The sequence below is a fragment of the Palaemon carinicauda genome, chromosome 37 (assembly GCF_036898095.1).
Source record: "Palaemon carinicauda isolate YSFRI2023 chromosome 37, ASM3689809v2, whole genome shotgun sequence".
Lineage (NCBI taxonomy): Eukaryota > Metazoa > Arthropoda > Malacostraca > Decapoda > Palaemonidae > Palaemon > Palaemon carinicauda.
The window spans coordinates 42,483,339-42,510,513 of NC_090761.1; the positions used below are offsets into that span (position 1 = coordinate 42,483,339).

General features: G+C 35.5%; 1 protein-coding gene across 16 annotated transcripts in view; it reads left to right on the forward strand.

The window, feature by feature from the left end:
• Positions 1-27,175, forward strand: part of unc-104 (kinesin family member unc-104) — a 348,954-nt gene that overhangs the window by 179,881 nt on the left and 141,898 nt on the right. For all 16 annotated transcript variants that reach the window (XM_068361054.1, XM_068361056.1, XM_068361058.1 and 13 more), the window contains 6 exons: positions 2,512-2,637; positions 3,423-3,556; positions 4,137-4,298; positions 4,861-5,011; positions 8,947-9,158; positions 10,117-10,231. In XM_068361054.1, coding sequence (XP_068217155.1) covers positions 2,512-2,637; positions 3,423-3,556; positions 4,137-4,298; positions 4,861-5,011; positions 8,947-9,158; positions 10,117-10,231 — 900 coding nt within the window. The remainder of the gene's footprint in view (positions 1-2,511; positions 2,638-3,422; positions 3,557-4,136; positions 4,299-4,860; positions 5,012-8,946; positions 9,159-10,116; positions 10,232-27,175) is intronic.

A 27,175-nucleotide genomic window follows, 5' to 3' on the forward strand; every position in this document is an offset into this window, starting at 1 on the left:
TATTTTTGAACCCTCATTTATTTGCAGTTTTAGTTTTTGCAAGGAAAGTATTTAAAGTTTAATACAGTTAAAATAAGAAAAGAAAATATTGTTATCAGACAATATTGTTATCTCTCAAAAGTATAGCACATAGAGGACTATATATTGTCAGAAAAACTGAAATCTAGGTTAAATGGGAGTTGTGTGGTTTATTTGCAATTACATATTTGAATTGGTTAACTGATATTGGTAGCTTGCCTAATTTGCTCCCCTTTATAAATTTTAAGCTCAGATAAGATATTACCCTTCATCACAAACATTAACCACAGAAAGCTCTTATTTATTTAACTAGGAATGAACATAAAGGGTAAAAATAAACTTTCAATATCATAAGGAATGCTATGATTAGTATCATAAGAAAGGGAGAGTATGACCTAATTAAGAAATATTTCATTTCTAATGATTTCATTCACAAATAACAATGATACACTCACAATTATTATAATCAGATGTATGAAAGTAGGCATTGAAGCTCATGAGATTTGATCTTATTCATTGAAAAATTATTACTTTTTATAGATCACCTCTGTTTAAAATCAAATAGTCAGGCATTAAGTTCTACTCCATGGAGCAATGGAAACTGTATTGGTATTTATTTTTAGACAGAAATACATGGTCAATGGTAATTTTTCCCAGATTTCTGCTGTGTTTGTAAAATGTTTAGATAGAGTATTATTATAGAGATGAGCATTGATTTGGCTACTGCACTAAAGTTCAGAATATAATGACACACATTATCTATACAATTGAAGTATTGATATGAAAATTGAAGTATTGAAGATGAATTCAGGGTTCTGAGGAACTTAGATGTTAGTTACCATCATAGTTATAAGTATTTTTGTTCACTGGTTACATATACAGCAGCTTACTCTCTATAGATCCAAGTAATTTTAAATCAGATATACATTACAATATGCAAAGCTGCAGTCACTTGAAAATTGGTTTTATATACTGTACTACTCTTGATATTGTGTGCCTGTGCGCTCTGGGTCTGTTGACATTATGGAGTATGAGAATGCTAGCATAACTTATAAAATTTAATGAACCACATTGCTTTATTCGTACTTTTAAGATGTATTTTTATACCCTGTAAATTTTTTAGAATTTTTCAACTAAAAAGGTTGTATGGCTTATAAAATTTAGTCTTGTTCTCACAAAAATGCATTTTCCAATGTTGAACAGTACACATTTTCACTAAAAGTTTTATTGTTTATGTACACTGTATAGTTAAACTCGAGTATATAATGTTTATAATTCTATTTGGATTTTTACAAATTCATATACAGTATTGTGGTCCCCATATAATTTTGTTTTGCTTTGGCTGCAATGCTTATTTCGTTGGCAAGATATTTCCCAATATTCTAAGTAATTGAAGTAACAGTAATTGCAATGATTCAATCATGTAGATTAGAAGTTGCAGAATGAACATCCCTGATAGTTAACACTTAGATGTTGAAGTGGATGCATTGCTTTTCATTATTTACACACACTTGATAACAGCAGCAACAATCAACCAATGTAATAATTTGTTTTTTTGTATCAACTTTAGTTCCTTTTTGAAATTGTTACTATGATAATGTGTCTACCTTGCATCACAAATCTTGTTTTAGATTCATGTATTCTTATTAATGTTTGCAGACATTGGGTAAGTATGAAGATATGTAAATATTGAAGTTTTGATACTTATCTAGATATGATTAGCTTTTAACAGTGACAAGTTAACCTTAAAGTCATATATTTTGAATAAATGGTAATTTTTTAAATTATCTATTGAATGAATGGTAATCATTTTGTTCTATTTGTAACAGGGCTCCCACTAACTTTTTTCATATTGTAGTTCCTGGACCACAGGCCATAGTTAACTCTTCAGATTTTGAATACTCATAGAATGTGGAAGGACATACAGTATAGGATATTTTAGATAATGATTGCACATTTATAAAAATCCAACGATGCATTCAATAATTATGTTCACATAAAGCTTTATATTTTCTATTTAATAATATAATCTGTCCATATACAAGTAAAATAATTTATTTTTATGCCTCTTCACATCTTTGATGCCATGTATATTTGTTTGTATCCTATAAATACAATATTAACTACACTGTTTATACAGATATTTATTCTTTTTTTATTAAATCACCATTTCTTCTACCTACAGTCTAGAGAAAGATAAAGTAACTTAGCCTGAAGGGTTTAATTTAGACATTTGAATATAATTGAATTAACTTTGGATAGTAACTGTTTTATGTGAAAGAACTAAAAGTTGAAACATATGAGAATAAAATATCCTTGTAGTTATGTAAAATGTTTAGAATTTATAATGTTCTGAATTTCAAATTTAATGGTGTTTGAAAGCATTTACCTGTTGAGGTGTAACTGTTTATTATGGGGTAAATAACATACAAAATTTGTATTTTTCACTTTATTGTTAGACTTGCTGTCATTTACGTTGTTTGATACTTTCAGGTCAGGAGATTACAAAGGTTATGAATAGTAGGAATGACAAGGAAACTCCAAAGATCAACTCCCCTGTGTCTACAGTTGCTGAATGTGCAGTTGATCAACTTCAGGCTAATGAGAAGCTCATTGCAGGTAAAAATTATCAATTTGTAGATTTTACATTGTTAACTGTTCCCACTTAATGGATAACTACAGCAGTAAGGTAGCATCTTCCTTTCTCTGTAATTTAATCCTAAATAAGCTTTCAGAAATAATATTGATAATTATAATTTCAAAACTTGAATTTAAAGTCAGTTTTAACAAGACATGGTAATAGGCTTTGGGAGATAAATATTATTTCATGCATATAAGTTTACTTTCTTCTGCCCGTAGCCTTTTATTTTTAAAAGTATGCGTTTTGATTACAATTCATCAAACTTGTGGGAAGTTAAAATGAAGGTACTGTACAGTATTTTAAGTTCTTTTTTGTTTTTTCATTGTACTGTAGTAAGACTTCAAACATCAATTTTTTTCGAAGTTTATTTGCCCATTTAGGTAAAGAAAAACTAGACTAAGAAGAATAAAATAGACAAACGATGCAGTATAAATTTTATACTGTAACTCTTGAAAGATAAATGTAATGAAATTTAAAATGATACTGTATTGACAAATAAAAAGTGGTTCTGAACAGTATTTAAAAAACCTATGATAGGGTAAGAAAGTATTCCTATTGTAAAATTTTGTGAACTTCCATAAGAAATTTTGAAGGGTTATGTTAGGCAGTAAGCCCCTGGGAAGCCTACGGTAAAGCTAAAAAAGTCATGATCTTTGAAAGATCTTAGCAGGTTTCCTTCCTCGTCAGTCCTGACTTTAAATTTTAGTGATTCTGACTTTGTGAAAATTTAAGACCACAAACTAATTCTTTAATCTCTAACCAGAACTTAATGAGACCTGGGAAGAGAAACTGAAACGCACTGAAAGTATACGTTTGCAGCGGGAAGCTGTTTTTGCTGAGATGGGTGTGGCCCTGAAAGAAGATGGAAACACTCTTGGCATATTTTCTCCTAAAAAGGTCTGTATATTATATTGTGATCACTTTAAAAGAACAGTAAATCCTTTACAGATTTTTTGGAGTAATTTATTTAGCTCTTTCACCTACATCTCAGTTTAGCGAAATGTTATATTGGGGAATTTGTTGTCCCCACACACACACACACACACACACACTCACTTCTCTCTCTCTCTCTCTCTCTCTCTCTCTCTCTCTCTCTCTCTCTCTCTCTCTCTCTCTCTCTCTCTCTCTCTCTCTCTCTCTCTCTCTCTTAACCTTTTAAGATTGTAACTTACCATTATTCTTTGCAAGTCACGATTCTACTAGCATTTGGTTTAAGTCAGCATTATTATTCAGTAGAAAAAAACTGATGGAATTTAGAATTCCATTATATATAATAAGAATTACTAGTCTGTAATTAATACTGTATATGATAGAGTTGGAATGTTGAAAGTTCTATTATACATCCTATTGAAAAAATAAATATTTGAGTGAAAATGTTTGGGAGGTAGTATAATTTTTGCTATTCACTTACATATTTCCTTATTAAGCAGAATTGTTGGTATGCTATTCATATTGATTTTATCTTGACATCTTACAGACTCCACATTTGGTGAACCTAAATGAAGACCCATCAATGTCAGAGTGTCTTCTTTACTACATAAAGGATGGCATTACTAAAGTTGGATCTGCCGAGTCAAATATTCCTCAAGATATACAGCTCTACGGTGCTCATATAAAGTCTGAGCACTGCTTGTTTGAGGTGAGAATAGATGGAAATATTATATAAGATAGGTGAATAGTATAGTTTATTATAACTTGTTTGAGGCAAAGGTAAATATTCATAAGTATAAATTTGGTAATGTTATAACCACTTAAGGATTGTAATGCATGTTTTTCTTTCATTTAACCAAGTATCTTTAAAGTAATACAGAAATCTCAAAAAATTCCTACAAACTATTATTTCTTAGCCAGCAGAATACAGTATCAAGGGCCTTTTACAGTAAAACTTGGCTCACTTCTTAAATACTTATTTTTAGTAAGGTGGCTGAGTTTACTCATCTATTTTTGTTTCTATTTTGTTCAATACCATGCATACAATCTTTATTCATAAATAAAAAATTTAAGTACAGTAATAATGCATATCTGTTTATTTTGCTATTGGAAAAAAAGGTTATATCGAGCAATCTTCCGTTTCATATCTCTTTCTAAAGTAATAGCTTTAACTGGAATCTTTAAGTGAACAGGTAATTTATCAAGGCAAGTAGTATTGTAAATTTGCTAATGTTGTTATTCTTTCTCTAATATAAGATTATGTTTTACAGAACCAGGAAGGTGTAGTATCTTTACATCCCCGACCACAAGCTCTCTGCTACGTAAATGGACGAGAGTTGGTAGAGCCAACAGTCTTAAAAACTGGATCTCGTGTCATTCTTGGGAAGAATCATGTCTTTAGGTTCAACCATCCAGAGCAAGGTATTTTATAGCGTATTATATTGTACTATACTTTTATACAAGAGGTAATTTACTACTATGCAGAATTTTTGGTTTCCATACTGTGGAATGCTACCACCATCAGATTTGTAGCACATTAATTCAGTTTCAGCACTACAGTAAATATAGTATAGAGTGCATACACAGAAAAGCTTAATACTGGGTTATCAGCCAATATATATTCTTTTGCTGAATTACATGAGATGGCATCCATTGTATAGCTTTATTTATAGCTTTTAACTCTTACAATAACCAGATGTGAGTATTTTTTAGATTTTTCTTCTTAATAGTGTTTTGATGCAATTTTAAAAGTTGTTACTTTGAAATCTTGTCCTCTGAAATAGTGAATGTTTTCAGCAGAGCTGGAATGGCTGTTGAAATCTATAATTAGGTATTTAACAACTGGTAATGAGTGCTGGTGAGTAGCCCTGCCCTCTCTCCTATTAAAGACTTTTCACTAAAATATTTTCTTCAGCGACAACAAGTATGGTTGTGCTGTTGCATCCTATCCAAGGCTGTTTAATCTTTTTCTCATACTTCATGTCAACGAAACATAGCAGGAATAAGTGTAGGTTAGACACTGCCTCAGTTTATGGCTAAACTGGTGATATATCCATTCACTCTGCACCTCAGGGACATGATTGTTTGCAGTAATCCCCATTTATCGAGTGTAGATTGGGGGCCCAGGTATATTCTTTGAGGAGCAGGAGGACTAAGTCTTCTTCGGTGTCATACTTGGCAAAATCCATGTTAATGCAAGAAAGACTGTTTAGTATTTTGTGCTTCTTATCATATTCATCATGTGCTGAAACTTCTGGGTATGCTCCCCTTCTTAGTCCTGTGGAGTATGCTTCAGGAGCAGGGAGAGCTTAGATCTACATCAAGGAGTTTTTACAGGGTTTGTGAAGTGTGTCTATGCTACAAGTGCTACAGAGTGTTCTTGCCACTTCCTGTGATAGTGTTCCTTTTGTTGTGGTTCCTGTCAAAGAAACCCCTTGTAGTTTCTCCCCTTGGGAGATTCATCATCGATGGTCACTCATACCTGGACTTTTCTGCTTGCAGAACCTGAGGGGATGATTGGTAAGAGGAAAAAGTAAGTTTGTTCCTCTTCTAGATCTTTCTCTTTGTCCTTCTCATCTTCCAGTTCTGATTCTTCCACTTCTTTTAACAAGTTGAAGAGGTCCAGGAAGGTCAGTTATATTTCCAAGAATAAGGGGGATGGACAGCACCCCAGAAGTCACAGGCCCCCTTGTCTGTGGCCTGGATTGGTGGGACAGAGGTGTACAGTGTTGTGCAGGCCTAGGTACACCTTTTGCCGACCATATGTTGGGAGATCTTAGGCACCTCCTACACCCTTTTGGCAGTGAATTGCTGTTTCCTTCTTTAAACATAGAACTGCTGTATCCTATTTTGAGAGGATGGCACCTTTTGAGGTTGACGTTAGGTGTAATGGATAGTCATGGGCCGTTTGTTGAGGGGCTGCGGCTCCTTGTCACAAGCCAAGTGGTGTCCCGATTTTTTATCACTTCTAGTCAAGGTCCTGAGAGAATTATTACTATGGACCACCCTTCTCTGCTGGCTGCACCTCAGAGGTACCACCAATCTGGGAAGTCGCTTGCACTTCACAGTTGGAGACTATCCCGTGTCTCCAAGCAAAAAGCTTCTTACAAGGTCTGTACAGGAGATGTCTGGATATTTGTAATGGTCTTTTGCAATTCTGTCCACCAGCGAAAGTAGGCCATCTTCCCTTGATGTTGAAGAAGGGATGATTCTCAAGTCAAAACTTCTCTAGTACAGGTCATGGACTTCATCGTCTTTCACTGAGAGAAGTAGCTATCAGTTGTGGCTGGAAATACTACTACTCTGCCTTGAATTTGGTCTTTCAACTGAGGGTCAATAACCCTTCTTCCTCATGAGAGTTGTCTATGCTTATGAGGAGCTTTGAGAAGTCTTGCCCACCACGGGATTTTGGGCCCGTAAAGTGGGATGTGACCTATGTACTCATGGTATGAATGCATACTCCTTATGAGCCCTTGAGAAAGTTGTCAGACAGAGATCGGATTCTCAAGATTGTGTTTTTACTAACCTTATTATCGGCGAAAAGAGTAGTCGAGTTGTATGGTCTCTTTAATGTAATAACATATGCTGCATGTTGGAAGGTAGTCTCTTTTTAAATTTGTGCCCAAGTTCATGGCCAAAACTCTGAAGAATCTGCAGTCATATAGGGGATAAAATAGTTTTGAAATGCTAAACAACCTTTACAGCCTCGTCCAAAGTATTATACTCAAAAGTCCTCCAACATTTGTTCTTGGCTCAGAGGTGACAGGTCTAGTAGTTTTGGATCCAGCCCAGCTCCTTTATGGAGCAGGTAGAAACTTTTCTATTGTAATATGTTAGATGTACAGTAATTCTGTAGGAATGGTAGAATGACTGATTCTTCTGCTTCTTTCCTTCCCCCTACTTTGGGATGAAGTATTGGTATCAATGCATGTTGGATCTGATATTGATTCTGGTTAGCTACATTCTGAGCGCCATTCTTATTATACTGGATCTGTAAAAAGTAGTTTCCCCATCCTCCCTTTATGAGGGTGAAGATGGTGGAATGAATACCTATCCATTGGCCATCATACACCAGGCATTTCATTCCATACTGTGTCTCCCCTTTTGGGGGAGAAGGATTCCTTCATCAACCAAGTACTAGGTACTAACTAAGAACTTGCCAGGTTATATCATCCGACTGATCCTTATGATGGACTTATAGGGGACTTATAGGAGGCTGCTGGAGTCATCTCCTTCACTCCTTTATGGGACTAACAAGACTGATATTGTCTAGGGAAGAAAAGGAACCAACTAGTTCTGTTCTAGTAGAGTCAATGGAACTTCGAAAGTTCAAACTTGTAGCAGATGTTTTTACGTTGAATAGACAGCCATAAGTCTCTTTTTATAGTTTAGATATGAAAGATCTGTTTTAATGTTGTTACTATTCCTAAAATGTTTTATTTTAATTGTTCATTACTCACTTGTAGTTTATTTCCTTAATACTTTTCCTCACTGGGCTATTTTTTCCCTTTAGTAGCCCTTGGGCTTATAGCATCCTGCTTTTCCAACTAGGGTTTTAGCTTAGCTAGTAATAATGATAATACTCCATATCCACCAGTAAGTTAGTCTCCACATTGTAAAGGATGAAAGGTTTGTATATGGTTAGGAACAAATAACAAATTTTAAAAGTAATTTGTATTTTTCCTAGGTATACAAAACTCAGTTCTTTAAAGTTTAACTTCCCACCTCAACCACTACTCTCAGTCCTGAGCCAAAGTTCAAAAGTGAAGAGTCTTTTATTGGAGAGTGGGCGGGGTTACTCGCCTGCATTGACCACTTGTCGTGGACTACCTCATTAACAATTGCATCGGTCATTCCAGCTCCGCTGAAGACATTCCCTTTTTTAATGATAGGTTTGTAGAGCTAGGAAAATGCAAGTTACTTTTAAAATTTCTTATGTTAATAACTCTTAAGGTAATTTGATGATTCAAAGATTTTTATCAGCCCACTATGTCATTTGCATAGTCTCATAAATCTGCTCAAAAGAGGTTAGAATGTACTTAGGATGGAATTTTATAGAATGCTGATCATATGCAACAATGATACTAGAGAAAGCCCACTCACAAGGTTTAAAATGTGAATATGATTTTACTTTATTTACTAGTGTCTTATGTGCCCATAAGTTTGTTAAAGTTTTCATTAATATGTAAAGTGGATCTAATGAAATTGATAGTACTGTATATCCATTGTTAAATAGAATAGATATGTACTCAAGTGGCAAATTTCAAATGAATATGCATCAAGTAAAAATTTTCACATACTGTAGTACTGTATAATGAATTCTTGAGCTTACATGATTTTCCCTTTTTCAACAACAGTCAGGGAACGGCGGGAAACAAAATCTGCAGAAAAATCTGCAGAAACCCCTGGTTCAGGAGAACCTGCTGATTGGCAGTTCGCTCAAGTTGAATTGCTTGAGAAACAAGGTATTGACCTGAAAGAAGAGATGGAAAAACGATTAGTTGCTTTGGAGGAACAGTATCAGCGGGAGAAAGAGGAAGCACAAAAGCAGTTTGATAAAGAGAGAAAGGTACAATTTCCTATCTTGTAAATGGGTTTTACTCATGGTACTTTGAAAAATTATTATAAAATGGAGATTTAGGGTTCAGATGCTCTAGATCAGTGATTCCCAAAGTGAGCGGAGTGGCCCCCTTGGGGACGGATGATTGATATTGTGGGGGGCAGTGAGGCAAAAGCTGCAGTTTGGGACTGACATGCTTGCATTAAGAGCATTTTAAGCAATAAATAGCTTTGCTTTTCTTTTCAAATTCTTAATGACAAAATATATGTTGTAAACACTAAAGCAAAGAAACGTGTATGCAATTAATAGATAATTAAATTGATATTAGAATTATAAAGGAATGCACAGCACTGTTATGTAGTTTAATATGTTTCAAGGGGAGGGGAAACAAGGAGTCCATCTGGTAGCCAAGGGGCGACTGTCTGAAAAAGTTTTAGAACCACTGCTTTAGATGATGTATCTTGATAAACTTTTTGTTTACCATGGTTAGACACGAAAAGTGTATTCATTGAAAAATATTGGCAAGTGAAATATCTTGCATCCTCGGTGATCGAATATTTCTTGACCATATGTAGAAGTAAGTAGGAACTTGTCTGAAGAGTTCAATGATTATTTGGTCTTAACCCTTCTAGACTCAAATGATGTCTAGATACTATATTCCCATATATTGAGATTCTGACGGTTGTCATATCATAAAATGTTTAGGTAGCTTCAACATCCTCCTTTGACCTTTAATTTTCTTTTAATTTTAATTTTGAATATATGAAAGTAAAATGAAAGTAATTGGCTTCAAATCAACATCACAATTGGTACTAGACTATTAGAAATATATTTTGATTAAATGATAAAATATTATAATAATTATATAGTTTCATCCTAATGTGAGGCCATCTTTTGAATATGCGATACCAATGACACTTTTATATGTATTTAAACATTTCCATAAGTAGATTGCTACTTTTTCCAGAATTATGAGGCTCGTATCGATGCTCTACAAAAGCAAGTGGAGGAGCAGAGTATGACTATGTCCATGTATTCATCATATACACCGGATGATTTCAACAATGAAGAGGATATCTTTGGTGGGTTCCTCCATGTTTGCTTTCAGATATTTTTTAAAGTTCTGAAGAACAAGCATCTTTTAAGCATTCATTCTGTGTTATGTAAGTTTGATCACTCTAGCTAATATTTATGTGAAAAAGTTTGCTATCAAGAAATAGCTAGTTTTGCAAAATTGTGGGAGTAGATCACTAGAATAAAGAGTAATAGGAGTGATCATACTTTATTTACATTGAGTGGATACCATTATAACACTTTAGTGGTTTCAATATTTGAAACTTTGTACCCTGCATTGAGTATGATTTCTAAGACATTTGTATTCCATAGTAAACAGTTCAAGAAATGCTTCTAGTACAGTATATCCCTCTATTCACTTCGAAGTACTACCCTGACTTGTTTTATAGCATTCAGACGTTCTTTAGAATTTGAGATGGAGCTTGCAAGTGCATGAATGTCTTTTACCCTTATCCTTGGCTGTTATTGTACCCACCAGGAGGGTAGATGGATGAATGCTGTAATCATGCAATTTTTAATTTTCTGGCATCAAATATAATTTCACTTGGTAAACAAAGTATGTGTTGGCTTAAATCATGTATAGTTCTGTTTTTTCTTCTTACTGAATAGCAATTTGAAATATGACTCATTACAGTATGAAAAATAGATTGCCAATATAGTGGCAATACAATAATGATCTTAGTATGAGAACATGAGCTTTTGTTTACCAAATGTATTGTGCTTTCTAGGATTCATGTGTATCATTATTAATGAAATCCAGTTGCTGCTTGCAAGCATTGGCATTCTCATTCTATCTTCCTAATGTTGCGAAGATGCAGATATCCTCTGTTGAATCACTTGAGACATTTTTTGTGTGTGGAGTATTTTGGGTATAATTTACATTATGAGGAACAGGTATCAACCTTGTTTTATTCAGAATAAGATTCAAGCTAACTGGCTTGGAACTTCTTACTACCATTATTTCATAGTCTTTTATTTACATTATCTTCCTACACTTGATTGAATCAGTTATTTTATTAATTGAAATCTTTTGCACTTATACAAACCAAAATTCTTCACTTCTGATGATACTAGAGCTCACTCAGACATTCACATTTTTTTTTTTTACTTAAACATCTGTTTTTCACTTCTTGGGAGGAGAAAAGGCACATGAACAGTTTTTGATGTTCAACTTGAATTGAATGGTAAGATTTCATTTATAGTAGGATGTCATATATCCATGCATGGCAAACACTTTTAGAAACAGAAGTATTAATCTCCCTTGTCTGATCCCAATCTGGCATTTCCACTTATGAGTGTCACACATAGAAATATCCTCTTAGTGTAGTCCTACAGACTTCTTTCAGTGAAGTTGGATAATTTATTTGTTCTAATGAGGGCAAAACCTAACAATTAATTTCGCTATAGTAAAACCTCCTTATCCGTGGTCATTAGGTTTTGGGGTCCCGTAGTTGAAGAATTCTGTGGATAATAGGCGATATAAACTCTTAAATAAATTTTTAAAACTTGTAATTAATCCCATAAGAAATATAATAGTACTTTAGATATAAAATACACTACAGTAGTGAATATTCAGTAATAATGATATGGTACAGTACATAATAATCTTATACAGGCAATATTAATATCCCTGCCTCTCTCATAAACATGATTGCCTTTTAATATGCTGTACTATATGGAACTGCCAAATTAAAAGATATAAGTACTTTATGCTGCAAATTACTTTAGTAATAACATTATACTAATAACATTATACTATTCTGTATAATAATATCAATAACAATAACAATAATAATAATAATAATAATAATAATAATAATAATGATAATAAATTCATCACCAACACTTGCTAACTATTTAGCACTCACATCATATAATATCTATAATATAAAGATATCACCTGTGAAAATTATTCAAAGAGGCTCCAAAACATAATATTGTACAGTTCTATATATGATTATGTTATATTTGATAATGTAAGATGCATTATAAAAAATATCGTAATACTGTATGTGATTAGGGATACAAAACAATTCCACTACAGTACACACATACACACACACACACACACACACACACACACACTCTCTCTCTCTCTCTCTCTCTCTCTCTCTCTCTCTCTCTCTCTCTCTCTCTCTCTCTCTGTGGGTGTGTGTCTGTTAAAAAACTACACATTTCATTTAAGTTTTATACATGCAGTAGTATGCAATATCTATACTTCACAGGGAGGCTTATTTAGTGTAGGTATGTGGTTTATATTAAATGATAACAGGTTGTGTGTGCTTTTCATGTTTGTTCCGTGTATAGGTAGCGTATAAGTCACTCTATAGGGATAAAATCTGACCTGCCTCTGAAACCGCCGTATGTCGGATATTTTGCAACCAATTAACAACGTATGGCAGCGTATTACTGTAGTGGGAAATGATGAATATAAAGGAATAAAGATGATATGGCATTAGAAAGGGAATAAGGGTTTAAGGAATAAATGACTGAAATTAATAGTAAAAATGCATGAATAACAGAAATGTAAAAGAATTAGATAAGAGGAAAGAATAGCTGAAACCTTTTAGCCTTTAACATTAGATCAAATTAATACAGATAGAATATAGCTAGAATTATTGAATAAGAGTAATAAGGATAATAATTACTAAAGAAGTGGAATAAGGATATTGTGGAATAAGTAAGGAAATAAGGATACTTTTAAGGACTAAACTTAAATGAGTAGTGAAAAGAAATGAATGAAAAAGAAATGGGCCAACAACCCCTTTAATTGAAACATGACTTTATAGCAGCCTGCTGTACTAACTGATGATGTAATGGTGTGCAGTTAAATTGAATTTTCCCTTTATTATAATGGTATTAACATTTCAACAGCCGTCGGGGAATTAAGAGATAAGGAGTTTTTACTATATTTTAGAAGTACTTGTATGTATTGGCAATTTTGTAGCCTATTAATCAGTTTAAGTTCATATTTTACTCAGTAGTGTAACTTAGAGGTCAATGATAGAATATCTTAGGAGAGGAGTAAACGGTTACTGTAAATTTGATGATATTCTTAAGAAGGTGAATGATACTGCAACTGTGATTAATATAAGTTTATGATTGCTCTAGTTTTTCCACTAACAATTGATATCAAATGTGGTGTATTGCAGTACAGTAAAGTTGGATTTGATATAATTTATATCATAGAAAGACTATCAAACAAAGGTTTTAACGATTTATGAATAAAAAAAGTAAAATGGGAGGGAGGAATGATTTGAGAATAAAGGGTATAATGTATTGGTAGAATTTGAACGAATGGACTAGCTTTATATTTAGTTAAAGACCGGTTTCCTAGCTTGATTTGAACTTGATATGAGGTATTTTAAGACAGGTCTGCCAGCTTAATTAAAATGATAGAAATAAATTTCTCTAATGGACAGTACACTTCACTGTTAGGGTAGTGTATTCTTGTTATCCTGCTCTCCCATCAAAAGTTTGGTTTATTTGGTTTTGAGATGAGTGTAGTTATAAATTGTCCTGTAGAAATCAGAGGCAAATATCCTAAGTTTGATCATTTTGCTGCTATTCATCATTGTTATCTAGAGCATATAGAAATTGTACAAAGAAAGTAATAACAGATTTAGTTTTGTTCTTTCTTAGAAAAGCCATAAATTTCAAAGCTAATTAGGGAAGGCTTCAAGAAAATTGATATATTTTTTGGTATGATATATAAGTACAAGTACTGTATGAATGGATTAATTGAATAAGCAAAATTTATCAAGTGGAAATGGTATTAATAAATATTGATATAAAAGAACAATAACTAAAATATGCATACATTGAATTTAAACCTTAGTTTTACAAAGCTATATGACACTTGCATAATAAATGTTTAGATATGATTTCATAAAAAACTGCTTGTGTTATTATGCAATGGCTCTGTTAATCTGGTTACATGAAAAAGATCCGTAAACGGAAAGTACACAAGAGATAGATTAACTTAGGTTAAAAAATTCATAAGTATCTGAGTGTTGCGAAAGTAAATTTCATTGCCAAGTAATTATAGAAAGTGTTAGAAGGATTTATTTCTGAAAAAATGTTACCCGAGGCCTGTATAGAGTGCTAGCCTTTATGACTAGATTGAGTAAGGGAAATAAGTAAAGTAGTGTTTTGAGTTTTCTATACAGTATTTAACAGGAAAATTCACCCCTATTTAATTCTGCCAACTAGATGTAGTATCCTATAAGAGTTTTAATGCCAAATTTACTTTGGGGAGAACAGTTTCAGTGAAATGAAATTTTCAAAAGTGGGAAATTTACCATACTGTTTGGATTTGACGATGCAGTCTACTTGCCTGGTATACAAAAAGGTGGTTGACAAATCACTTCAAATATTTCTAATTAATTTATTATGATTGGAATAGATTCTTATGGTCGACATATCACCAGGTCTTAGTCTTTTACCGTTCAATTATACTGTACGTAAAACTAATGGGTTGGATAACTTCCTCACAATTACCAAGTAGTGATTGTTTAATTCGTATGTGATTTGGTGTTGAGTTACTAAAAGTTGTATCTGTAACCTTTGAAGCAGCCTTGTCAATAGTAAGTACAGTATATATATATTTAGGTGCTACTTAGAAATAATTGCTAGAATTTATTTTTTTTAAATATTTGTGGCTCTAGATGAATAGAAGAAATAAGAAAATGGAGACTTGAATTTAATAACTAAGAGGTCTTCTTGCAATGCTAACGATTCTTGACTTGTAGTGAAGGGAAATGATAGTGCTTAAGTGAGGCATAGCCCACCCCTCAGTTTTCTGATCAATTGCCAAAGATTAAATTTCACCAGTTTTAATCGTTATCTATTCTAATGCAGTAATAATGTTGAATGCATTTTTAGCTTAATTAATTCATGAAATTTATTCTAATACAAAAATAATATTGAATGCCTTTTTAAGTGTAATTAATTTATAAAAAACATATCAAATAGAAGAAAAGCATAAAATCTAGCTGAAGTTAGTCAATAGCTAGATTCAACACACTGCAGTAATAAATAGTCTCACTCATGAATAAATAAAAGACTTAAAATAAATTTGATTTTACTTGAGGTGCTTGGTTACATTTCATTTTCTAATGATATACATTTTTTTTCAAACTCTAAGAACATACAACCTATTAAGTATTGATTAGAAAAAGTTTATAGAATAAAAGGAAAACTATGATAAGTCAGTCATACTAAATGACTGCCATAAACTTTTACTCTCTTATATAAATAAGATTGTTTCTGTGTGCAGTAATAAGAATACAAGTGTTGGAAGATGAAATGGTGTTATGTTTTACGTAGTAAGATACTGGTAATCATAAACCTAATTAAAAGTTAATCAGGAGAGAGAGAGAGAGAGAGAGAGAGAGAGAGAGAGAGAGAGAGAGAGAGAGAGAGAGAGAGAGAGATTTTGATTGATTGATTGGTTGATTAGTACAAAAAAGGAATGGATAAGATCATCACACTAAAAAATACATTCTTTGTTTCAGTCTTTGTTGTTGTACCTGTTTGTAATGTTTTAATTGTTCAGTATTCATTTATTGTGTATGGGAGTTTGCTTCTTTAATTGAATAGCAAGGGCCATACCACAATTTTTATTTGCAGTCTTAAGCCTACTTTGTATAATTGACAGATAACTAACTTTCGTATAAGGCAAAAGAACTATTTATCTTTTAGTAAAAGTATACAAAAAAGAGAAAGGAAAAAAAAAGTTATCATCCATAGGTAAAAGTGTTTCTGATTATAGTACAGTATATTAGGTATGTTGGGGTTTGGTCTGATGGAATCTTTCTTTTTATATTATCCCTGAGTGAGCATATCTGTGCACAGTATAAAGTAAATGTCTGCACATAAGTGTGTTCTTTATGTCATTTGCACAGTCATTTGCTTGCTTATGTGTTCCAAGGTTGTTTATTAGTGGTGAGTGTTTTCAACTGAAACAGCTCTGTCAGTTTATCTCTTACACTGAATATATATCAGGTTGAAGTAGGAATTTCTGAAAAACTTGTTTTATGAAGTACAATGGGGAAATATTACGCTAAATTTTGCATTAAAATTTCAATTTCTTAGTTTTATTTCAGATTTTAATTTCTCATGATATTCATTGTTAGAAATATAAGTTTTGCCAACCTCTCTTTGCAATGTTTTCAGTGTTGCTGAACTTTCTCTGTATTCAAGATTACAGACACATTCATTCCTTTCCTATCTTATACTATACATGCCCTAGTACAAAAAACATTCTCTCTCTCTCTCTCTCTCTCTCTCTCTCTCTCTCTCTCTCTCTCTCTCTCTCTCTCTCTCTCTCTCTCTCTCTCTCTCTCTCTCTCATTTGTGTCTGGCTATGTGTTTGTTAGATCAAACATATTTAAGGAAATAATTCTGACCTATGACATGGACTTCAACTACTTCTATGCACATAAGGTGATATAAAGATGCAATCTTAAGCCTATGCAGTGTGTTGAACCACGTTTCCTCTTGTCTATGAGATTCATTGTTTAATTTTGCATTAGAAATTAAATTTTGAAGAGCTCCTGCATTGTAGATTGTGTAGTTTTCTTTTCATTTTAGTTTTATGATAAATTTCATTTGATTAACAAGTCTAAAAGCTTATGCAATCTGGTGATTATTTGTTTATGTAGAAGAATGGGTTTCTGCAAGATGCTTAGAGGCAGCAGTAGATAAACTGAACTTCATTTACGGTATATTGAAATGTTCATTAGATTGGATGATTCATTTAGTTACTGTGCAATGAATATCAAAGTATGCTTATCACATTTGATGTTGGGTAGCTGTAAAAGTTTTGATTTTGAACCCCTGAAGCAACCTTGTCAAGAGCAAGCGTATTATATCTAAGTGGTTTTTTTTTTAGAATTATTTGCCCAAAATGAATTTTTTTTTAATATTTACGGCTATTCTTGAACACATGTTCATTGAGAAATGGCCATAGGCTTATATATAGAAAACACTCCAAGTAGTTTTCAAACATTATCAGTATGGGTTTAGAGTAATTATGAATATTAATCAAATAAATTCAACTTTGTTTTTCATAAATTATACCTGGATAGGTTACATATTAGAGCCCCTTATTTTGATAATTTTGGATATTTTGTTATTGCTGCTGTGCACCAACAAAGTGGATAAGTTAGTTAAGCTGTCATTGCTAATTTCTTGTACTGTTGCTTGCATCAGTAGCATGTTTTATTTTGTATGTGTGAATGTTAACCAAGATAATGAAAAGCACAAGGAAACATCAAGATAGGGGTTTACCGTATTAGGCTTTTTATCCTTGGGTGAAGACAGAATCATTTACCAAAGAGAGGAAAATTTTAGTTTATTTAGAATACTGAGGAAGGTGAAGGGTTTCAGCAGGTTAAAGGTAGTCAGGAAATAGAATACTCGAAATCTATATTACTGTAACACAAAGTTTGCCTGTTTCTCATGATGTTTTGAAAGTTACCTTAAAAAAGATGAATAGATGAGCTCTTGCTATATCATCAAGACTTTGCACTTGTCAATCTTAACCCTACAAGTTTACTGGGGTGGGGCATCCCAAAAGTTGCTTGTGGTCAAATACACTGACTATTTTTCAAAGTGATGATTTTCTCTTATTGCACGCTTTAAATTTATTCTTGCTATAACCCTATATGGCTTCATTTCGAAGCTGAGTTCTTGACTCGTTGAAATTAACCAAATATTATTGAAATGGAATACATTATCAACAACTCGAATTATGATTGGGATCTCAAAGGGCAAAGGTATAAGTTACAAGAAATAGTTATGCTATTATCAGTTGATATTTAGGAGTGTTATTTTATATGAATAAGCATGATTAACCCAACAATTCAATGGTATTTTTTAAAATAACATTGTGTTGTTGATGTTATTTATATTTTGATAGAGTTTTTGAAAATAGTTTACCTATTCTTTTTTATGTAAAAAATTGCATTTATTTTTTTGTATAATAACTGCCAATTATTTTTGTTGGATTTTTGAAATAAGGAAATCACTTTCTAAGAATTAGATTATATTTAGTCGGATAATGTAAACAAGTATTGCAAGGATTCTTTTTTTTATTTTTTAGATTCAAAGCTTCATTATTTATGAGATATGAATCAAAGCCATTTTCTGTGAATGTCCTCGAGAATAGCCTGTTAGATTCAGTAAAGTGACAACAGATTCCAGTTAGATGGAGTCTTCCACCTTTGTGTCGTGATTTTTATTCAAATTTCCTGTTTGATATTGTTCTTGCATGACTCCATAGTCATGTTTTAATAGGGGAGCAAGAGTATTGTGGCTTGTAGTGTCATGGCTATGAAACCCTCATTTCTTGTCTTTCCAGGAACCTCTTTCACTGAAGGTTATAGATATTTATTTTGCTTCATCCTTTACCAGTCTCCTGTTATGTTTGTAAACATGAGGATGATTGTAAAGAATCCTGCATCTTTTGTTGTCAAATGTAATAAGTAAATTGGCTCCCATAGTAATCCTTGCCAGATTCTGTTTTATTTTCTTACAAGGCGCCTTCAAGATTCTCAAAAGGATACGTCTTTTAGTGCTGGGAAACTATATCATGTAATAATTTTGAATGATTAGAAATTACTATTTTCCTATCATAGTGGATTAGGGTTGTGAGTATTTTTTCCAGTTTTCGTAGATGGTGGTATATTTTGAAGTTCTTTTTATAATCTTATATGTGCATGAATTTCGTAAATAAGACAGGATTTTTGCAAAAGTTATGTAGAGTAGTGTGAAATTTTGTCCATTAGGTAAATTTGAGTAATGCAGTGGGTTATGTGCCCTGTGAAGAAAGATTTCAATTACTTTTAGATGATTTTTAGATACTGTGTGCAGCATGACTGCCAAGTATTCTTATTATGTTTTCTTAACACAGGTTATTCTTAAGCTTGTGTTCTCTATTGGGGCTTGAAAGTATGATTTAATTGTCTGTGATGTGGTTTGGATTTAAAATATTGTACAATACAGTAATTGTTTTTTTTTTAAATCTGACTTACCCAGTAGTTATATATATAGCTTTAGTCCCTGACGTCACGGCAGAAATTTCAAAACTCCCGGCAATCGCCGATTGGGTAGCCAGGTGTACCACCAGTGCGCCCTCTGACTAGGTACCTGGAACCGTTCCATTGATTCCTCAGATCTTCCCTGCCGCCGCACGGGCAACATTGTTGGATTTTTCACTCGCTGTAACCCGTATAATTGCAGTTATCTTGGTGATGTACAATTTGCCTTTGGCTTTCGCTCGTTTTTTTTTTTTTTTTTTTTTTTTTTTTATTTTGACTGAGAGTTGGTGGTTGGAATATGATCGCTATGTTCGTAGCTTGAAAGGGGTAAGATTAGGAGTTGTTTCCCCCTACTGTAAAACTAACGAACCTACTCTTAAAAACATGATGGCTGAAGGAAATCATTCTGCCAACATTATGATGTCACAAATCAGGTGACGTAAACTACGTAGTATGACTTGCAAAATTCTTGCAAGGCATGAAAAGAAAATAACTACTTACAGAACAAAAGTATTTAATTTTTATAATGTAAAAGGAATATATTATTTTTAAGAAAATATTTGTCCTATTAGTATACTTTCTTTAGATAATCATCGATCTATTTTCAGAGTTTAAATATAACTAGCGTACAGTTAAATTTACGCTACGTAGTACTCATGACGATCGATACAGTCCCACAAATTACGTTATATCGTCATTTATTTTTTCGATATTGGGAATTCTATTATTAATTGTATCCTATTGTATTCTCATTCAAGCCCTGGGCGAAAGAGTGTAATCTCTCGCAGCGGGCAGGTCTAATTATGGTCTGATGTGAGAGAGTTTGAAAGTGCAAGTTGCAGTGCTAAATCTGTGCTGTGGAGGGTGCATCTGCTCGTACCTGTCGTTCTCCTGGCCCTAGATCCCTTCCAAGCTCCCCAACCCCTGGGAGAAGGAATGTCGATCGGCGAAAGGAAACGAGAGGCGTTAGCGCCCGAGCAGACATACCCTCGAGCATTCCTGTTGACGCTTCCCAGAACGCTCGCCCTCGCCATGGCAAAGGCAAGGTAAAAGTGTTATCTTCGCCGTCTGATGACGCAGCTCACAGACGGGGCTGGCGTCCTACGTATTTCCCTTCCTGCTAGACAAGAAGAGAGTTGCTCGCCAGGACGCCGAGCGTTTAGATTCTTAACGCCATAACACTAGCGTCAGGAAGATGCTGAGTGTTAAGAAGTTGATCTATATCACACTAAGCGTCGAGTATTTGGAAGCATGACACGTAACGCCGAGCATCAGAGCATTGGACGGCAAGCTACTAACGCTGCTGTAAGAGTTAGACACGATGTTTGACACTGAGTGCAACTTCTAATGTCTCTCTTGTTGGACGAGTGAACGTCATAGTTCCGAGCGTCTAGATCGCGAACGTCATAGTTCCAAGCGTCTAGATCGCGAACGTCATGGTTCTGGGAGTCAAGCGTTGGAACAACGTGACGCCAAGAGTTATGATATCGCGTGTGCGTGACGCCAAGCGGCGTAATGACGATCCTCTTGCTAAGCGTCTAGAAACTGATCCGCGTGACACAGAGCATCAAGCAGTTAGAGCATGAAACGTCGAGCGCAAGCAGTTAGACGTGACGCCGAGCGTCAAGCAGTTAGACGTGACATTGAGCGTCAAACAGTTAGTCTTGACGACGAGCGTCAAGCAGTTAGACGTGACGCCGAGCGTCAAGCAGTTAGACGTGACGCCGAGCGTCAAGCAGTTAGACGTGACGCCGAGCGTCAAGCAGTTAGACGTGACGCCGAGCATAAGAGCCTCGGACGTAGGGATGACGTCAGTCGAGCCGAGCGTCGAGATCGCGAACGTCTTAGTTCCGATCGTAATGATCGTGAGCGTCATAGTTCCGAGCGTCAAGCGTTGGAACAACGTGACGCCAGGCGTAATGATCTTGGACCCATTGACGCCAGAAGTCAGGACCTTAAGGAGTTGACTCCTAGGAAACAAGACGTCTCTACCTCGGTCAGAGACTTATAGGAGGAAGGGAGCGACGATCTCCTTCCCCCTACTGATCTTTTAGAGGAAGTCTCGAAGGAGAAGATCCTGAGATCCTTCATCCTTCGGTTGACTTATAGAAACTCATGAGAGTTTTTACTGAAGAGTTTCCAAATTATTTTGTGCCTGCGGCTCCTCGTTCCCCGCCTTCAGAGTTTACGCTAGGAAAGGCGTCGAAGGAGTCTCTGTTTACAAAGATGGTGCTGTCTCAATCATCTAAAAGAGCTTTGAGGATGAATGGGAGACTAAATGCAATCCAAGAAGGATCAGGGAAAGACTGTTTTCTCTTTTCCCTCGGCTAGATTGGCCTCCAGATCTAGTGTTTGGTACGAGACGGGAGAAGTTCTCGGCTTGGGAGTTCCTACCTCTGCCCAAGGAGACTTTTCGAGTCTAGAAGACGCTCCCCGTCGGATGGCTATGAGAAGGACCAAAATACTCTGGTCAACGTCAGAGCTTGATCATCCTCTCAAAGGCGTCTTCAGAGCTTTAGAAGTATTCAATTTCCTTGACTGGACTCTGGGAGCCTTGGGGAAGAAGGTTTCTGCCTTGAAGGATGTGGACACTGATAGTCTCAGCCTCATTATGTCAGGCATGGATTAAGCCTTAAGAGACGGTTCCAATGAGTTGGCAGCCCTTTTCTCAGCGGGGGTCCTTAAGAGAAGAGCCCAGATCTGTTCTTTTCTGTCCATTAGGGTTACACCCATTCAGAAGTCAGAATTGAGGTACGCACCCTTTTTTCTTCCTCTCTTTTTCCTCAAGAGTTGGTCAAAGAAGTCTCTTACGCTTTATCCCAAAAGGCCACACAGGATTTGGTGTCTAAAACAGCAAGGAAGGTTGTGCCTACTTCTTTCTCAAGCCGCACAGACAGCTGTAGGAGCCAGAATAAACAACTTCTGACAACTTGGGAGAGGAGAGGAGCAGACCTTTGGTCCATAGTCACTAAAGGAGGGATGTGAAATCTTTTTCCTAGAGAACCTCCTTTAATAGTAACTCCGATAGATCTCTCTGCCAGATACAGAGAGGAGTCAAAGCGACAGGCTATGCAATATCAAATGTCTCTCTTATTGGAGAAGGAGGAAATAAAGACCAGTCCTGGATGTAAGTGCTTTCAACGCCTTCGTTCAGAAAACAAAGTTCTCCATGGAGACATCGAAATCAGCCCTAGCAGCAGTAAGAAAGGACGACTGGATGGTCTCTTTAGACCTCTAGGATGCTTGAACTTATCAGAAGAACTGGGTCTTCTGATGAACAGTTACAAGTCTCAACTGACACCATCCCAAGAGATAATTTATTTGGGGATGGAGATTCAGAGTCAAGTTTTTTTGGGGGGCTTTTACGTCTGCCTCGAGGATGGAGCAAGCCCTGTTGAAGCTTCATTGCTTTCTAGAGAAATGGAAGTGTTCTGTGAGAGAGTAGATGAGTCTGCTGGAACCCTCTTCTCGTTGGAACTGTTTGTCTCCCTGAGAAGACTGAATCTTCGCCCTCTTCAGTTCCACCTCAACCGCCATTGGAACAAGGGGAAGGAAATAGAGACAATATGCATCCCCATTACGGAATCCGTAAAGGTTGCCTTCAGTGGTGGAACAATCCGGTCAAACTTCAAGAAGGTCTTTCCTTGGAACAGAGGAACCCAGACCCTGTGTTGTGTTCCGACGCCTTGGACTCGGCGTGGGGAGCAACACTGGGCAAGTTGGAGATCTCGGGTCTCTGATCAAAAAGATCAGGAGATCCTCCGCATAAACCAGAAGGAGCTGTTGGTAGTCCTGTTGTCCCTCAAAAGCTTCGAAAGGTCAGTACTGAACAGAGTGGTGCAGGTCAGCACCTACAATTCTACAGCGTTGGCCTACATAGCCAAACAAGGCGGAACCCACTCAAGGTTTTTTTACGAGACTGCGAGAGTTCTTCTTTACTGGACAAAAGAGAAGAATGTAACCCTTGTAACAAGGTTTATTCAGGGGGAAGGAACGTGATGGCAGACAGTCTCAGAAGGAGAGGTCAAGAATGGACGCTTCATTAAGAGGTCTGCAAAAACCCGTGACGGTTTTGGGGTCGTCCTTGTGTGGACCTGTTCGCAACCTCGAAGACGAAGAGGTTGGAGACTCACTGCTCCCGAGTGCCAGATCTCGAGGCAGTCCGCCTAGGCGTTTTCCTTTTAGAATGGTCTTACCTGGGCGTGTATGCATTCCCTCCATTTTAGATTGTACACAAAGTAAAGTAAAAAATTCGTGTCACATGAGGGAACCAGATTGACTCTAGTGGCCCCTTTTTAGCCCTCAAGAGAGTGGTTCACAGAGGTACTAGAATGGATGGTAGAAATCCCAGGAAGCTTTCCTTTAAGAGTAGATCTACTCATACAACCCCACTTGGAAAGATACCATCAAAACCTCCAAGCTCTTCGTCTAACTGCCTTCAGAATATCGAAAAACTCACAAGAGTTAGAGGTTTTTTCGAAGGGGGCAGCTAGGGTGATTGCAAGAGCAAGGAGGTATTCGACCATCAAGATTTTTAGAGAATAGTGCAGAGTCTACTCTGTTTTCTCTTCCAGTACTTCTGTGACTCAGATTGCTGACTTCCTGTTATACGTTAGAAGGAAACGTAGGTTTTCATCTTCTTCCATCAAGGGATACAGGAGCATGCTAGCGGCCTTCTTCAGATATAGGAACTTGGACCTTTCTAATGATAAAGACCTACAGGATCTTCTCAATTCCTTGAGACATCTAAGGAACAGCACCAGGAATTACCAGCTTGGAATCTGGATATAGTCCTGAAGTTCCTAATGAGTGATAGGTTTGAGCCCTTGCACTCAGCTTCGTTTAAGGACCTCCCTATGAAGACTCTCTTTTTGGTCAGTCTGACGACAGCTATAGGGGTCAGTGAGATATAAAGAACGAAAGAGTTACGAGGCAAGTCAGAAGCTCTTTGGTGCTCGGTCAAGAAGGCTTCGTTACATATTTCAAAGAATGAACTATCCTTCTTCATCATGCTCTTAATAAGAGAGGCTCATTCACATTGTAGTGAGGCAGACCTCAAGCTTTTAAAGGTCAAGACACATGAAGCTAGAGCTGTGGCAACTTCCGTAGCCTTCAAACAGAATAGTTCTTTACAAAGCATTATGAACACAACCATCTGGAGGAGTAAATCTGTGTTCACCTCACACTATTTGAAACATGTCCAGACTCTTTATGAGGACTGCTACACTCTGGGACCATTTGTAGTAACGAGTGCAGTAGTGGGGGAAGGTTCTACCACTACATTCCTGTAACCTAATACCCTTTTCTTCTCTTGGAACTCTTGTATTTTTATGGTTGTTCTTGGAGATTGGACGACAATCTTCCACAATCATTGATTTTAGTCAGGTGGTCAGTTTGTTCCTTGAGAGCGCCCGGAACAAGGGTATTGGAGGAGGTCCTGTCACATAGAGGTTTTTAGACCGATTTGACAGCTCCTAGAGGTCTTCAGCCCCCTGGGTGGATCACTGGATCTCGTAAGGAAAGTGGACATAATGAAGGAATTCATTGAAGTCAGCTTCCTTATCAGGTACGAACCCTTAAGCTTGTTTATTAACTCTTTAAGTAAATTCCGACAATGTTGGCTGTCTCTGACCCTCCACCAAGGGTGTCAATCAACTATATATATAACTACTGGGTAAGTCAGATGTTTAAAAATTAAATTTTCATTATAAAATAAATTTTTGAACATACTTACCCAGTAATTATATTTAATTCAACTCCCCCCTCCTCCCTTCTAGAGACCTATGGGCATGGAAGATCTGAGGAATCACTGGAATGGTTCCAGGTACCTGGTTGGAGGGCACACTGGTGGTATACCTGGCTACCCAATTGGCGATTGCCGCGAGTTTTAAAATATCTGCTGTGACGTCAGGGACTAAAGCTATATATATAACTACCGGGTATGTTCAAAAATTTATTTTATTATGAAAATATCATTTTCAGCTCCTGTAGGGTTTCATTGCTATGCAGTACAGTCTAGTATAGGTACTTTTTATGGTAAATATTTCGTAAATAAAGTCGAGAAGTCTAAGAAATATTGTGCTGAGTGTATTATGGTGATAAATATTTCTTTAGATTTTGAAAGCAGAAGTCTACTACAGTATTGTCTTTTTAAGTATATCTGATAGATATGCAGAAAATTTTATTTTACTAAGCAGTAGACCTATCCAAGTGCTACAAAACTATTTTGGTGATACTGGTAGAAAGTTAAAAGGATAATTTTCTCGAAAGCACAGGAAAATTGAATAAGCAAGCATAAAAACTGGTTATCAAAGCAATATCTTTGTTACATCTTTAAGGTCATGCAAATTTAATTAACTTGTTAAGTGATTCCTTTTGGGCTTTGTATAGCAGTAGTATATAAGCTCGAGTTTTAGTCTCTATATGAAGAAAATGACAGCCTGAGCAGAAGATGTATAAATTCAAATAAGATGACAAAGTTTTGCAAATTTAAACATCTGAATAGATAACCCTATGGAAATTTTGTTATCAATACATAAATCATATTAATACATTAGCAAGAGATTATGTTATAGTATGCTAGTACAGTTGCCATTTTTAATATTGAAATTAGAATTTCCAGTATTATCATTTAAAATCAAACATATTTTAATTCCATTTGTGTATTACTTCTGTATTTTTTTGGTCCATAGAAGTAATAGAATTTTATTTTCCTTCTATTAAACTTTACCTTAGAGCTATACATAGGTTTTGTATTATAAATGGCATAGTGATGAGAATAAAGTAATGCATACAAACAAAGTGAATAATAAAAAATTTTTACACTAGTCTTTTTCTAGAGGTTTAGAAAATTGCAATTTGCAAGTAAAGAAAAATACATAGGAAATTATGGTAAAATATACTTTTTTATTCTTTTGATACAGCTCACACAAATTAGTTTATTTATGTAGATTCTTTTGAAAAATACTAATGTAAACTACTATAATGATAGAAAAATCTGTTATAGGAGAGATGATAAGATGATTAGTTTACACCGTTCTAGTAGTTTTTGTATGTATTTTCTTTAGTGTATTGATGAGGTAATAGTGATGTGTTCATAACAATCCAGTTCAAGACTGAAGAGACCCCTATTGCTCATCCACAGACACTAAGATAATACTACCCATAATGCCTCATTTCATTACTGATCGTTATAGAGTTAAATCTTCATCTTTGGTGGCTCTACGGTGTACGCCTCTCTGACCTTGTCAAGTTCTAAACGTCAGGCATCATTTGCTCCCATATGGCTTTAGACGGACCTTCCAGATCTCTTATTGGATTGCCCATCTTTTTCCCTGGCAGTGGAGGCTTCTATTGCGGCCAACTTCCACAGTTTCCAAATTCCTTTTAAGATTCTTACAGCTTTACATGTGACGGTTATGCAACTTAAACTGAGAAAGAGTGAAAAATTTTCAGGTCATAACAGCCACAGTCACTACATCCAGAAGGACTTTAGTAACTAGCTTACACCAGTGAAAATGGCCAAAGTTTGTCACATTGTGAAACAAGTTAATGCAGCTTGATACGATATCTCAAAGTAGTAAGCTTGATAGAATAGTTCTCTTCAAGGTCATCATCAAGTGTTGGTTGACTTTAAATGTGGATCAGAACATAGCTAAACTAGAGCAAAACAAAACACGTCTGACCAACGCAAGTGCTGAGGAGGAATGAGGATAGGGGGTGGGGAGATGTAGGGGTAGAGAGGGTTAGTAGTAATAGGAGGCACAGACGGGTGTAGGATGGCACCTCGTTGTTCCAGGGAATGTTAATGAAGGAGAGGTCTAATTGGAGAGGGACCTATGGTCGTGGTTCTATCATGCCCCAGTTTTCTATACCGACACTCAAAGAGTGAGCGAGCTAGATTTATTC